Source organism: Lithobates pipiens, unplaced genomic scaffold (genome assembly GCF_037356315.1).
Source record: "Lithobates pipiens isolate NorthernLeopardFrog02 unplaced genomic scaffold, aLitPip1_a1.2 Scaffold_18, whole genome shotgun sequence".
NCBI lineage: Eukaryota > Metazoa > Chordata > Amphibia > Anura > Ranidae > Lithobates > Lithobates pipiens.
The window spans coordinates 555,348,954-555,363,411 of record NW_027507758.1 but is presented as its reverse complement, the minus strand read 5'-3'; the positions used below and the strand labels follow the sequence as shown (position 1 = coordinate 555,363,411).

Below are 14,458 nucleotides of genomic sequence, written 5' to 3'. Positions count from 1 at the left end.
GTCTTTGGTAAAAAAAAAGTCAATAATTGTATATTTATTGGTTTGCGCAAAAGTTGTCACATCTACAAACTAAGGTACGTTTTCTGCAATTTACGCAGCTTTTAGTTTACGACTGCCTATCTCATTTCTTGAGGTGCTAAAATGGCAGGGCAGTACAAAACCCCCCCAAATGACCCCATTTTGGAAAGTAGACCCCCTAAGGAAATTGATAAGAGGCATGTTGAGCCCATTGAATATTTTATTTTTTTGCCTCAAGCGATTGAATAATGACAAAAAAAAAAATTTTTTTTTTTTTTTACACAAAGTTGTCACTAAATGATATATTGCTCACACATGCTATGGGCGTATGTGAAATAACACCCCAAAATAAATTCTGCTGCTTCTCCTGAGTACGGGGATACCACATATGTGGGACTTTTTGGGAGCCTAGCCGCGTACGGGGCCCCGAAAACCAAGCACCGCCTTCAGGCTTTCTAAGGGCGTACATTTTTGAGTTCACTTCTCACTACCTATTACAGTTTTGAAGGCCATAAAATGCCAAGATGGCACAAAACCCCCACAAATGACCCCATTTTAGAAAGTAGACACCCCAAGCTATTTGCTGAGAGGCATGTTGAGTTCATGGAATATTTTATATTTTGCCACAAGTTGCGGGAAAATTACAAACTTTTTTTTTTTTTTTTTTTTTTTCACAAAGTTGTCACTAAATGATATATTGCTCACACATGCCATGGGCATATGTGAAATGACACCCCAAAATAAATTCTGCTGCTTCTCCTGAGTACGGGGATACCACATATGTGGGACTTTTTGGGAGCCTAGCCGCGTACGGGGCCCCGAAAACCAAGCACCGCCTTCAGGCTTTCTAAGGGCGTAAATTTTTGAGTTCACTTCTCACTACCTATTACAGTTTTGAAGGCCATAAAATGCCAAGATGGCACAAAACCCCCACAAATGACCCCATTTTAGAAAGTAGACACCCCAAGCTATTTGCTGAGAGGCATGTTGAGTCCATGGAATATTTTATATTTTGCCACAAGTTGCGGGAAAATTACAAACTTTTTTTTTTTTTTTTTTTTTTCACAAAGTTGTCACTAAATGATATATTGCTCACGCATGCCATGGGCATATGTGAAATGACACCCCAAAATAAATTCTGCTGCTTCTCCTGAGTACGGGGATACCACATATGTGGGACTTTTTGGGAGCCTAGCCGCGTACGGGGCCCCGAAAACCAAGCACCGCCTTCAGGCTTTCTAAGGGCGTTACAGTTTTGAAGGCCATAAAATGCCAAGATGGCACAAACCCCCCCCAAATGACCCCATTTTGGAAAGTAGACACCCCTAAATTTAGGGGTACACTAGTGAGACTAGGTAATAAATGGCGGGTGCCCTGAAACTATAAAAAAATAACTAACCAACCAGCGTCACCTGTAACAGTTATATGGTGATCACTGGTGAAAGGGTTAACTAGGGGGCAATCAGGGGGCTTTATGCGGTAGTATATGGGGGTCCCTGGCGCTATAAAAAGCTGCGGCGAACCTAAATACCTACCTGCCTAACTAGCGTCACCTGTGACACTAATACAGCGATCAGAAAAACGATCGCTTATTAGGCTGGGTTCACACTGGAGCGATGCGGGAACGCCACGAATGCGCGGCGGGTTCCCGCATCGCATGCCTCCCGGCGGCAGTTCACACTGCCCTATGCGAACTGCTGGGAGTGTCAGTGAAATGTTACTGACACCCCCAGATCAGTTCGCATATCGCAGTGCGATCTGCAAACTCGGATCGCATGGTGTGAACACCCATGCGATCCGATTCTGCTGCGGGCCAAAAAAAGGGTCCCGTGCGAATTTGCGGCGGGTGCGGCGGGTGTGGCGGGTGCGGCGGGTGCGGCGAATGGCTGAACTCGAATCGCACAGAGATCGGATGTGATTTGCACTGCAGTGCGGTGCGAATCACATCCGTTCTCATAAACCGCTGCAATGTGAACCCAGCCTTAGTGACACTGGCGACGGGGGGTGATCACGGGGTTAAACCTTTATTGGGGGGGTTAGGGGGGTACCTTAGAACTAAAGGGGGCTAACCCTAACTGCCCTAACAGTTATTAGTCACAAATGACACCCGCCGGGTGATCAGGGGGTTAAACCTTTATTAGGTAATAAATGGCGGGTGCCCTGAAACTATAAAAAATAACTAACCAACCAGCGTCACCTGTAACAGTTATATGGTGATCACTGGTGAAAGGGTTAACTAGGGGGCAATCAGGGGGCTTTATGCGGTAGTATATGGGGGTCCCTGGCGCTATAAAAAGCTGCGGCGAACCTAAATACCTACCTGCCTAACTAGCGTCACCTGTGACACTAATACGGCGATCAGAAAAATGATCGCTTATTAGGCTGGGTTCACACTGGAGCGATGCGGAAACGCCGCAAATCCGCGGCGGGTTCCCGCATCGCATGCCTCCCGGCGGCAGTTCACACTGCCCTATGCGAACTGCTGGGAGTGTCAGTGAAATGTTACTGACACCCCCAGATCAGTTCGCATATCGCAGTGCGATCTGCAAACTCGGATCGCATGGTGTGAACACCCATGCGATCCGATTCTGCTGCGGGCCAAAAAAAGGGTCCCGTGCGAATTTGCGGTGGGTGCGGCGGGTGTGGCGGGTGCGGCGGGTGCGGCGAATGGCTGAACTCGAATCGCACAGAGATCGGATGTGATTTGCACTGCAGTGCGGTGCGAATCACATTCGTTCTCATAAACCGCTGCAATGTGAACCCAGCCTTAGTGACACTGGCGACGGGGGGTGATCACGGGGTTAAACCTTTATTGGGGGGGTTAGGGGGGTACATTAGAACTAAAGGGGGCTAACTCTAACTGCCCTAACAGTTATTACAGTCACAAATGACACCAATGCAAAAAAAAAAAAAAAAAAAAAAAAAAAATGACATTGGTGTCACTGTGACTGGGGGGCAGGGGTAATTGGGGGGGTGATCGGGGGGTAAAGGGGGGGTGTGAGTGTGCCTGGCATGTTCTACTGTGTGTGTAGAGTGTTGGTGCAACTCACCGATCCGCTCTCCTCCGTGTCGGAACGGAAAATACCGACACGGAGGAGAGAATACATCACTTCCTCTCCTGTGTTTACATTACAGGAGAGGAAGTGATGTCACGGGGGATTCCTATTCGTCGGGAGCGATCGCGAGGGGGTGGCCATGAACGAATGGCCGTCCCCTCGTCCGGGATCGCTCCCGCACGAATACCGACCGCCGCAGGCACCGGGCGGGGGCCCGATCGGGCCCCCGACCCGCGGGAGGCAAGGGACGTACATGTACGCCAATATGCCTGCCCGTGCCATGCTATCGACGTACATCGTCGTGCGGCGGTCGGCAACTGGTTAATAATATCATGATCCTTTATATTATACATATAAATAACACACATTTAATTTAGTAACACTGCAACATTTGTATTGTTTAAGAGATTTCTCCTCACTTTAGTGTACATTTATTAGACCCCTTTTACGCTGGGGCTGCGGTAAAGCGCCGCTCATTCCAGCTTCGCTTTACTGCTGTTTAACCACTTCAGCCCCGGAAGATTTGGCTGTTGAATGACCAGCCTTTTTTTTGCGATTCGGCACTGCATCGCTTTAACTGACATTTACACAGTCGTGCGACCATGCACCCAAACAAAATTGATGTCCTTTTTTTTCCCACAAATAGAGCTTTCTTTTGGTGGTATTTGATCGCCTCTGTGTTTTTTATTGTTTGCACTATAAACAAAAAAAGAGCGACAATTTAAAAAAAAAACACAATATTCTGTATGTTTTGCTGTAATAAATATCCCCATTTTTTTTTTAAAGCAATTTTTTTTCTCAGTTTATGTATTCTTCTACATATTTTTGGTTTATTGATTGGTTTGCGCAAAAGTTATAGCATCTACAAAATAGGGGATAGATTTAGACCATTTTTATTATCTGCCATTTTTATCATGACTGCAACATTATGGCGAACACATCGGACAATTTTGACACATTTTTGGGACCATTGGCATTTCTACAGTGATCACTGCTATAAAAATGCATTGATTATTGTAAAAATGTCACTGTCAGTGAAGGGGTTAACACTAGGGGAGATCATGGGGTTAATTGTGTTCCCTAGGAGGTGATTCTAACTGAAGGAGGAGGGGACTGACTAGAGAAAGAGGCAGATTGTAGTTCCTAGCTAATAGGAACACACGATCTGTCATTCCTCTCAGAGCAGAACACGGATTTGTGTGTTTACACACACACTTCTGTGTTCTGTCCCTCGTGCTCACGATCACTCGTGGCTGGCTGTCATCGCGACCATCGGACAAGAGCATCGGCACCCCTGCTTGTGTGCACCTGCTATCCTGATCTCACGAGCCGACATATAGCTACGACGGTTCGTGAGATCGCGCCGACCTGCTGCAGTATAATGACGGTGGCTGGACGCAAGCGGTTAAGCAGCGCTTTTGCAACCTGCCCCAAAGATTCTTCTTGCAGGATTTTTCCGAATGTCCCGAAAGCGCACTGCCCAGGTGTGAAAGCACCCATTGCAGAGAATGGGAGGCAGTTTTCAGGCGCTATTTCTAGCGCAAAGATGCCTGGAAACTGCTTCAGTGTGAAAGGAGTCTTAAGCAGCGGGGAATCCTTGTTGTTAAGATCGCTGGCATTGTCAGAGTAACAATTTCTCCATTGAGTGTCGGTTTATGAAGAATTGTAGATCGGTTTATGCAGAATTGTAGATTGCTTCTCCTGGGGAGAAGGGAAGCGATCTAGAAACGTTGAGCACACAGGAGAACTATGAATACAGGCTGTAATCTTGCAAGAACTTGCAGGACTACATTTTTTTGAATGTAAAAATTAAAGTAAATAATGCACTTACTAAAAAATACAATTTTAAAGTCTTTAATTCAGAAAAATAGCCACCCGCTAGTTATAAAAGATTATTATTAATATTTAAACAATAATCAGACGTGAATGGTGTATTGGGAAATGGCTGGTCTCCTATGCAGCTATACACGATTCGTACAATTTATAAATACGTTATATACTGTATATCTTGATAAATCATTAAAATAACTGAGCTGTAAAATTAAAGCCCTGTTCACACTTGGCAATTTGGAATCGCCGGCAGAATTGCCATGACAGGCATTGAGGAGGTGATACTCCCACCTCCTGAATGCTTTTTCTTTTTTTACTGCTGAATTAGGTTTTTGAATGGGAATACTATGAACCATGAGCACAGTATGATCACATTTTCTTGAATGGCCTGCCAAAGGTAACTAGGGAGATATTTTTTTTAGCTGCGTTGCAAAGCATTGTGGCCAGCAGCATGTGTAATACTTGGTCTGACTGCCTTTGCAGCTTAGTGGGAGGAGAGTGGGGGCATCAAGGTAGGTAAAACTGAAACCCAACTGCCTCCCGACCATGAATGAGAACTAAGATTTACTGTCCTGGGGACTACCCTTTTTAGCAGACAGGAAGTAAAGGAATCTCTCCAGCGGAGCCTCCATCTGCAGGGATCTTGGGCAGAATCGCTGCAATAGTGGCAAAATGCAAGTGTTCGGGTGCTATTTATGGCACCTTAATGCGGCGTGGTTATGCAGTGATTTTCATGTGAGAAATCTACACTCATAACTTTTTTTTTTTTTTTTTTAGTTTTGCATAGAGTGGGGGAATATTAGAACTCCTGTCAGGTGCTAGGCCCTGTTCACATCTGGCGTATGGGGTCTTGCAGCGATTCTGCCCCACAATCACAAATCATACTGCAACAGTGGCAAAACATCCCCCAAAAATTCAGGTGTCATTAATTTTTAATGGCATCTAAACGTGGTACAGTTTTGCCGCAATTTTCACGTGAGAAATCGCACATCATAAAAACACTGACAATTTAAAGGAGCTATCCAATGGGTGAACTTCTATTTCTCAATGTGTTTTGCAGATCCTGATAAAGCAGTTATCTATCAGTGAAACACATTGAGAAATAGAAATTCTCCCCTTGGATACCATATTCTTAAATGTGTAAAGCAGCCATTCTCAACCAGGGTTCCGTGGAACCCTGGGGTTCCTCTCAGAGGCTGCTAGGGGTTCCTTGAGCTGTGACTGATGAACCACCTATTTGATGATGCCTACAGAGTTGAAGGTTTAGCACCACTTTAGCAAAGTCAGCAGCATAACACCAAATATCTATCTGGCTGTCTTTAAGGGTGGCATTCCAAACACCACTTTAAGGGGGACATTCGTCCTATTGACCACTAATATAAGGAGCATCGTTCCTATTGATCCCTGATGATTTGGTTTTAGTAAGGGTTCCTTGAGACATGAAAATTATTTTTGGGGTTCCTTAAAAGGTTGAGAAAGCCTGGTGTAAAGTGTTTAAATATTTACCTCTATGTTCTTCACTTTGTATTTTGGGCTCCAAGGTGATTGAGCTATTGAGGGAATGAGACAATTATGTAAAGCCAGACAGGAAAGCTCTTTTAAATTGTCAATGTTTTTATGATGTTTTATAAATAAAGAAAATTGTATGTTTAATAAAAAGTTGTATAGTAGATCCATTTGTCCATCCCATTGTTTATATATTATCCCAGGAGGTGCTCTGTATAGGCTCCCATCCATCTCCCCCCGTCTATTTATTTGATTATTCCAATGAGAACTGTCTATGGCTTTGTTTACACTTGTGGTTGGGGGACAGTAAAAACACATGGTTGAGCCAGGCAGCAAATGCCATGCTATGCCATGCAAAGCTTGACCGCTAGAATGGGAAGGAAGATAAGTGTTTTACCAGGCAAGTTGCACACAAGGGGGTTTTGGAAGTCATTAAAGGACAGCTTTACTAAAGGTACAGTAGCTGCCCTTTCACTTTTTACGTTATTTTCTCTTATAACATTGAACTCTAATAACAAAATGTAAATACATTTCACTTGTCTGGCTCATACATACAGACATACCTGCATCATCGGCTTGTCAACTGGAACATCTGCTTTTGCCAAAATCGATATGATCTGGACCATCAACTCTAATGTTTTTGAAGAGTTCAGAATAGTTTCTTTCTCGCTGGTGGCTATACCGGTGATATTTTCAAGTAATTTTGGAAAGTCCTGCAGTACCTGAGTGCCATTGACCACGTCCTATAATGACGAGATGTACAAAATAAACAAACAGCTGGTTGTCTAAGGGCTCACTAACATGGGAGCTCAGTCCCGTACAACATGATGAGCCTTTTTGTTTATTTTTCTGTCAGCTCTGAGCTGCACGCTGGCAGCCCATATTAGTGAATGGACATGGCATCGGCTGGACTCACCTGTGCCAAATTTGACAGGTATGCAGGGACTGGTGCAAGGGCCTGAATGCACCAACTCTGCATTGGGGACTGTGCATTCATTCCACTGTACCTGTCAAACTTGGCTGAGACTTAATGGTTTATTACATTATCAATAAAGCAGCTGCATGCATATTGACTCCACCCAAGGTAACCACACTTCCTTAACGCGTTTCACCCCTATGGGCTTGCTCACAAGAAAACACTATCCTTGCACATGTGCAACTCCGTGTACATTTTAACACTAACTGTGAGCCAGCAGGTATGTTTTTCTTTTTTGTAGAAGAGACATTGCATCTCCTTTCTGAAATAAATAGCCTGTCTGCTTGCAGTTTTTTTAAAAGTTTTGAGCATCCCATAGATTACTCAGTTTTCTTTGCTTTCACCATGGAGGAAGGAAAGAGAATCACTGATGAGGGGAATACCTACTGCAGCACATTGTATTCTGCCAGTGAGGGGAGCCCTTCCATCTGACAGAACACGATTACTGCTAGCGACTATAGCCGCTGACAGTAATGGAATGTAAGAAAACTGACAGGCTGGTTGTACCAAAACCGATTGATGGATACATGGTCCCTGTTGATCTGGTCGAATTTCGATCCATGTATGGCCAGCTTTAGATGTCAGTTCCAATTTAGAGGCTCATGCCAACAAATTGCCTATCTTGGCTTAAGGGCATTCAAAAATTGCCCATCTGGTCCACAACTAGCCAGTGAGAGGGGCTGTAGAAGGTTCACTGAACCTGCCTTAGTGTGTGGCAGAGGTCACAGATATTAGAATATAATACCCAGCAGAGGGAATTTTTGTTGCTGTTTGTGTGCATCATGCACCCCCAACCCATTAATCCATGGACGACTGAGCCAGGAAAATAGCAAAAAATAAAAAATACTGACAGAGTGGCAGTCTGTCATTCTTTATTTTTTCCTGTATGTGGGTCAAGCAGTGCCCGGGTGCAGCTACAAGGCAAATCATTAGCAGGAGTCCAGGACAGCCTCTTTAGGGCTCATTGAGATGGGCACTGACGTGTCTGCATCCACCTCGGAGCTGCGTGCAGGCAGCCTACAGAAGGGGATGCAGATGCAGTGGCTTCACGGACACAATTGAATTTCAAAATTTGACACACAGGATGGGTGTCAGAGCCTGTCTGAATGAGCCCTAACAGCCAGTGGTTCCTTTGGGAGCAGGCATGTACTGGCCATCGGGAGTTTCCCGGTGGGTCGATGGCTCAATGGTCCACTCTGATGTAAGGGGGCTGGTAATGAGACACTCTGATGTAAAGGGGTCGCTCATGGGACACTCTGACGTAAGAGGGTGCTGATGGGACACTCTGATGTAAGGGGGTGCTGATGGGACACTCTGACGTAAGGGGGCGCTGATGGGACACTCTGACGTAAGGGGGTGCTGATGGGACACTCTGACGTAAGGGGGTGCTGATGGGACACTGACGTAAGGGGGTGCTGATGGGACACTCTGATGTAAGGGGGTGCTGATGGGACACTCTGATGTAAGGGCGTGCTGATGGGACACTCTGATGTTATGGGTGCTGATGGGACACTCTGATGTAAGGGGTGCTGATGGGACACTCTGACGTAAGGGGGTGCTGATGGGACACTCTGATGTAAGGGGGTGCTGATGGGACACTGACGTAAGGGGGTGCTGATGGGACACTCTGACATAAGGGGGTGCTGATGGGACACTCTGACGTAAGGGGGTGCTGATGGGACACTCTGACGTAAGGGGGTGCTGATGGGACACTCTGATGTAAGGGGGTGCTGATGGGACACTCTGATGTTATGGGTGCTGATGGGACACTCTGATGTAAGGGGTGCTGATGGGACACTCTGATGTAAGGGGTGCTGATGGGACACTCTGATGTAAGGGGGTGCTGATGGGACACTCTGATGTAAGGGGGTGCTGATGGGACACTCTGATGTAAGGGGGTGCTGATGGGACACTCTGATGTAAGGGGGTGCTGATGGGACACTCTGATGTAAGGGGGTGCTGATGGGACACTGTTGAAAGGGGGCTGGTGATGGGACACTCTGTTGAAAGGGGGCTGGTGATGGGACACTCTGATGTAAGGGAGTGCTGATGGGACACTCAAAATGTAAGTGGGCCGGTCTAGATGAAGTCCAGGGCCAAATTTCTGTCCCAGTCCAGCCCTGTTTGGGAGTCATTGCTACACTAGCATCCCAGTCCGATGGGAAGATACCTGAACATTCAGCAGTTCCTGGAAAATCCTTGCGGAAAAGCAGTCATCTTGCAGCACTGACCAGCTTCCATTATTGCAGATGAAGGTTTTGGTGCCCAGCATTGTTGTATCAAATGTCTGACAAGGAACATCATATGTTTTACCGCTGGGAATTCCAGGACGTCCGTCTTGCGCCTTGCAGTTTTGTTGATCTGCAGTCACTAAAATATAAATATTTTCCTTGTGGATCAGGTAATTCTTTGAGCTATCTTAAAGGATAAATGCAGTTCTTTTTTAATTAAAAATATCTTTGACAACTATGAAAATATAACCTCTGATGGTGGGGAGCCATCCTCACTGGCAGAACACTGTGATCATTGTCAGATGCTATAAATACTGGCAGTGATCACATGCAAAAAATCAAACAGGCTGGTTGTACTAAAGTTAATCGATGGATTCAGTACAACCAGCCCTGCCCATGGATCAAATCATGGCCGGTCCCTGCTGAACCAGCAAAGATTTGATCCACCTATGGCCAGCTTTAGTCCTGATCTGAGGCATAATTCTTGCACATTACAGTTGCTGGTAAATTTTAAGGAGATTGTACAATCACAGTGTATGGTTAGCTGCAGTGGCGGCTGTTGCTCCATCAGTTGTTGCGGGGGGGCAGCAGATGGACCTGACCATGGACAACCCTCATCGCTCTGCACCATACCCCCCCTGGTCACCAGCTCACTCACCCTTTACTAACAGGTGGAGACGGTGGTGGTGATTTCCCCCCTCAGTTTCCTGGCTCAATCAGTCAGGCTTCCCATGCATCTCCTTCGCCGTACGTTTCCCCCCTCCTCCTCCTTCCTCATAGGCTAATAGAATGGCTTCTTCTTTTGGCCAATCAGGAAACGCGCCTCATGTCCCGCTTCCTGATTGGCCAAGAGGAGAATCAGTGTGATAGTGGTGAATATTCATTTGCTATTGTCACCAAACTGGGTGGGATTATGGGCGCAGTTCTCTGCGCCCGAGCCCCTCCCTTTTTTAAGCTTATTAGAGCCTCTGGCTCTAATTACGTGCTTAAAAAAAAACAAAAAAACCCTCATTGAAATCCATGTGTCCGACACGCTGCATGCAGATTAGGGGGCTGGACGCATGGATTGAGGGCAGTGCCCATGCCCCCCTAATGGACGGGCCGCCACTGGTCAGCTGTAGGGGGTGTAGAGAGGGGAATATTCACTAATAGCTTCTACTATGCATTTACATTGTGGCACTATGCAACTATGGGAAGTGGCACCTTTCAGGGGGGATGGAGACCTGTTTTTGACAGGTACCCTGTCCCCACGTCAGACCTCATCGCGCCTAGGTATGTCAGAAGTTCAGCCCCCTCCTCCTTTCTCCGCCGCAGGACTAATTGGAATGCGCAGCGCGCTCCGCCCATGGGTAGCAGGGAGCCAGGCGTGAATCCGAAAGGCTTCACTTTTTTGACCGTCCTGCAAGCGCACCGCTCCAGTGTGAAAGCCCTTGGGGCTTTCACACTGGAGACAATGGCTGTTTCAGGGCGCCCCAGTGTGAAAGCAGCCTTAGAAGTGCCAGACAGGATTGCCATGAGAAATAATTTTCCCCTCCCCTACAGCTTTCCAGACACCCATCCTACCTCCCAGCTTCAGAAATAAAGAGGGACACCAAAGGGAGATCAGGATTGGTATGTCTCAGCTAAATTATGCATGGTTAAATTATGCTGAACCTTTTTACATGGCTTCATAGAGTGTGTTCCTCTGCACATGTACACCACACATGTAAAGCGCAGTCCTCACAAAATATTCCCTAATTACTGTGGAACAAATAAGAGTCTTACAGACACACATAAACCTTATCACAAAGGATCATTTTTCTAAATCTTTCATTCCTTCCCCCAAGGGGCACTCTGGAGGGCCTTGATACCCTGAATACTAGCATAATATTTTTTGCACCCCAAAAAAAACACAGCTGCTAAGTGGAGGGAGTAGAGCTCTGGGGCAATCATTCCATGACTGCAGTGCTAGTGTAAATAGGGGGTGCAGAGCCTGCAGCAACGCACAGTGGATGTGGGATGAGAAAGGATATGTGTGTGCCGAGGATACAAAAAAAGACACGGATGAAATACCTCTAATGCCATGTACACACGATCGGAATTTTGGCCAGCAAAAGACCGATGAGAGCTTATCATCGGAAAATGTGACCGTGTGTATGCTCCATTGGAATTTAGCTGGCCGAATTCCCGCCAGCAAACATTTGAGAGCATGTTCGGATCGGAAATTCCGATCGTGTGTATGCAATTCTGACACGCAAAAACTCACGCATGCTCAGATTCAACTACGAGATGGAAGCTATTGGCTACTAGGTATTAGACTTCCTTTTTCTAGTCCCATCATACGTGTTGTATGTCACCGCGTTCTTGACGGTCGGAATTTTGTGACCGTGTGTATGCAAGACAGCTTGAGCAAAATCCCATCAGAATTCCGTCAGGAAAACCATCAGAGTTTTTTCCAACCAAAATTGGTTGTGTGTCCACGGCATAAGTCTATGGAAGGGGGGACCAGCTCAGCACTCAACTCTGACAGTCAAGCAAACTTCCTCATACACTGTCTCAAGCGTCCTCAGCCTATGGCATGCTTTCTTCCGGGAAGTGGGTACCCACATAAAAGACATTGGTTGCCAAGGGATTGCCAGTCCCTGCCCTATGGTAATTGCTAACAGTTTCTGTTAAGTATATGCAGACAGGTAGATAAACCACATTGCTGAGAAAACGGTAACTCCACTGATGAAGTGAGGTTACCTGTAAAATGTGCCCTGTTGGTGGGTTTGGTAAACACTTGCCAACATAATTATGAAATATGTATTTTGTGTATGAATGGCCCTTTAATTAAAACCAGTGGGTAATGACATCAAGACCACTGAAAAACAGAAATATAGCATTTATAGTCCCCATAGGGTTTTGTTGCCAAGACATACAGTAAGCCTACTTTGCCTTACCTTGAACATAGCTGATGGTCATTGCTTTGCTAATGACATTATCGTTCTGGCTGTTGAAAACCACACAAGAGACACTGACCGGTGTTTTAGTATTACAATCAAAATTCACGTTGCTGTAAGAACAATTCAGTTTTGTATCTGCAAATAAATAAACCATTAAGTAAACTTTGAGTGCTCATTTACATTGTTCAGACATGAGCAAGTGTCCAGGCACCCCATTATAATAACAGTAACTGTTCCCATCTCTGTGCTACAGTGGGCTTTGAAAAATACAGCATTCACATTTTTTCAGTTCATTGGGAGGCCCATAAAAGCCAATGGCAATGTGAGATTTGATACGTTGGCAACAAGTATTAACAAGCAACAATCATCGATTCCTGTTTTTTCTATGCACTTCAAATCCTAAATTCAAAAAAGCACTAGAAACACATATTAGCACGCAAAATACATGTCAGCGCACAAATGAAACGCACATTGACGCATGACAGTGTATCTGCCCAACACATGAATAGATCTCAATGAGTCCTAAATGAGTTGTACTATTATAAATAAATAAGCAAAAAGTAAATTAACATGAAATGCTTTTACAGGGAGTGGAAGGGGTCTCCTCCCAGCGGGGAACCCAGTAAAGATGTGGCCAGTAGCATCGGCTTCCCCAGACATAATGAGAGGAACTGACTTTGTTCCTGACACTGAGAAACTCAGAAACCAGAAGCGACTTCCAGTTATGGTCTGATGTAAACAAGCCATTACCAGCTTGTGAAAGCATCATATCAAACCAATCTCGGCTTGATCAGATGCTTTAGAGGCCAGAGGAGAAATATGGGGTCCAATAGACCTTAAATCTCTCCAAAAAAGACGATTGCCACCACAAAGGATGTTGTTCGTGCCTTGTGATAGCAATAAAGTTGATCCAAAAGGAAAAAAAAAGATATGATAAATGAAATTTAAAAATAAATTTTACACACAGTGTAAAAAATAAAATAAACAATAAAAGTTTCAAAAAAAAATGTAATGCCCTGTCCCCCCATGTTCATGTAAACAGTGATTGTACTGCACATGTGAGGTTTCGCTGCGAATGTCAGAGCAAGAGCAATAATTATAGCACCAGACCTACTGTGTAACTCTAAATTAGTAACCTGTAAAGGCTTTTAACCACTTAAGCCCCGAACCATTTGGCTCCCCATAGACCAGACCACTTTTTAAGTTTCGGCACTGCGTTGTTTTAACTGACAATTGCTCGGTCGTGCAATGTGGCTCCCAAAACAAAATTGACGTCCTTTTTTCCCCACAAATAGAGCTTTTTTTTGGTGGTATTTGTTCACCTCACGGTCTTTATTTTTTGCACTATAAACAAAAAAATAGCGACAATTTTGAAAAAAAAACCATTATTTTTTACTTTTTGCTGTAATAAATATCCCCAAAAATATATAAAAAAAATGTTTTTTCCCTCAGTTTAGGCCAATATGTATTCTTCTACATATTTTTGGTAAAAAGAAAATCGCAATAAGCGTTTATTCATTGGTATGCACAAAAGTTATAGTGTCTACAATATAGGGGAAAGTTTTATAGCATTTTTATTAATATTTTTTTTTTTACCAGTAATGGCGATGATCAGCTATTTTTATTGTGACTGCGACATTATGGCGGACAGATCGGACACTTTTGGCACAATTTTTTCCACATTTATACAGCGATCAGTGCAATTAAAAATGCATTGATTACATTGCAAATGTGACTGGCAGTGAAGGGGTTAACCACTAGGTGGCACTGTAGGGGTTAAGTGTGTCCTAGGGAGTTATTCTAACTATGAGGGGCTATGTGTGACAAGACACTGATCACCGCTCCCGATTACAGGGAGCGGTGATCAGTGACAGTGTCATTAGGCATTTCCCCGTTCTTCCTCTCCATGAGACGATT

The 14,458-nt window shown here is 44.9% G+C and overlaps 1 protein-coding gene across 1 annotated transcript in view; it reads right to left on the bottom strand.

Moving 5' to 3' along the window:
• Positions 1–14,458, bottom strand: part of LOC143988964 (adhesion G protein-coupled receptor F5-like) — an 84,594-nt gene that overhangs the window by 20,112 nt on the left and 50,024 nt on the right. Inside the window, exons 11-13 of the mRNA XM_077488924.1 lie at positions 12,539–12,676; positions 9,557–9,756; positions 6,974–7,153 (exon numbers count right to left, since the gene is read on the bottom strand). Coding sequence (XP_077345050.1) covers positions 6,974–7,153; positions 9,557–9,756; positions 12,539–12,676 — 518 coding nt within the window. The remainder of the gene's footprint in view (positions 1–6,973; positions 7,154–9,556; positions 9,757–12,538; positions 12,677–14,458) is intronic.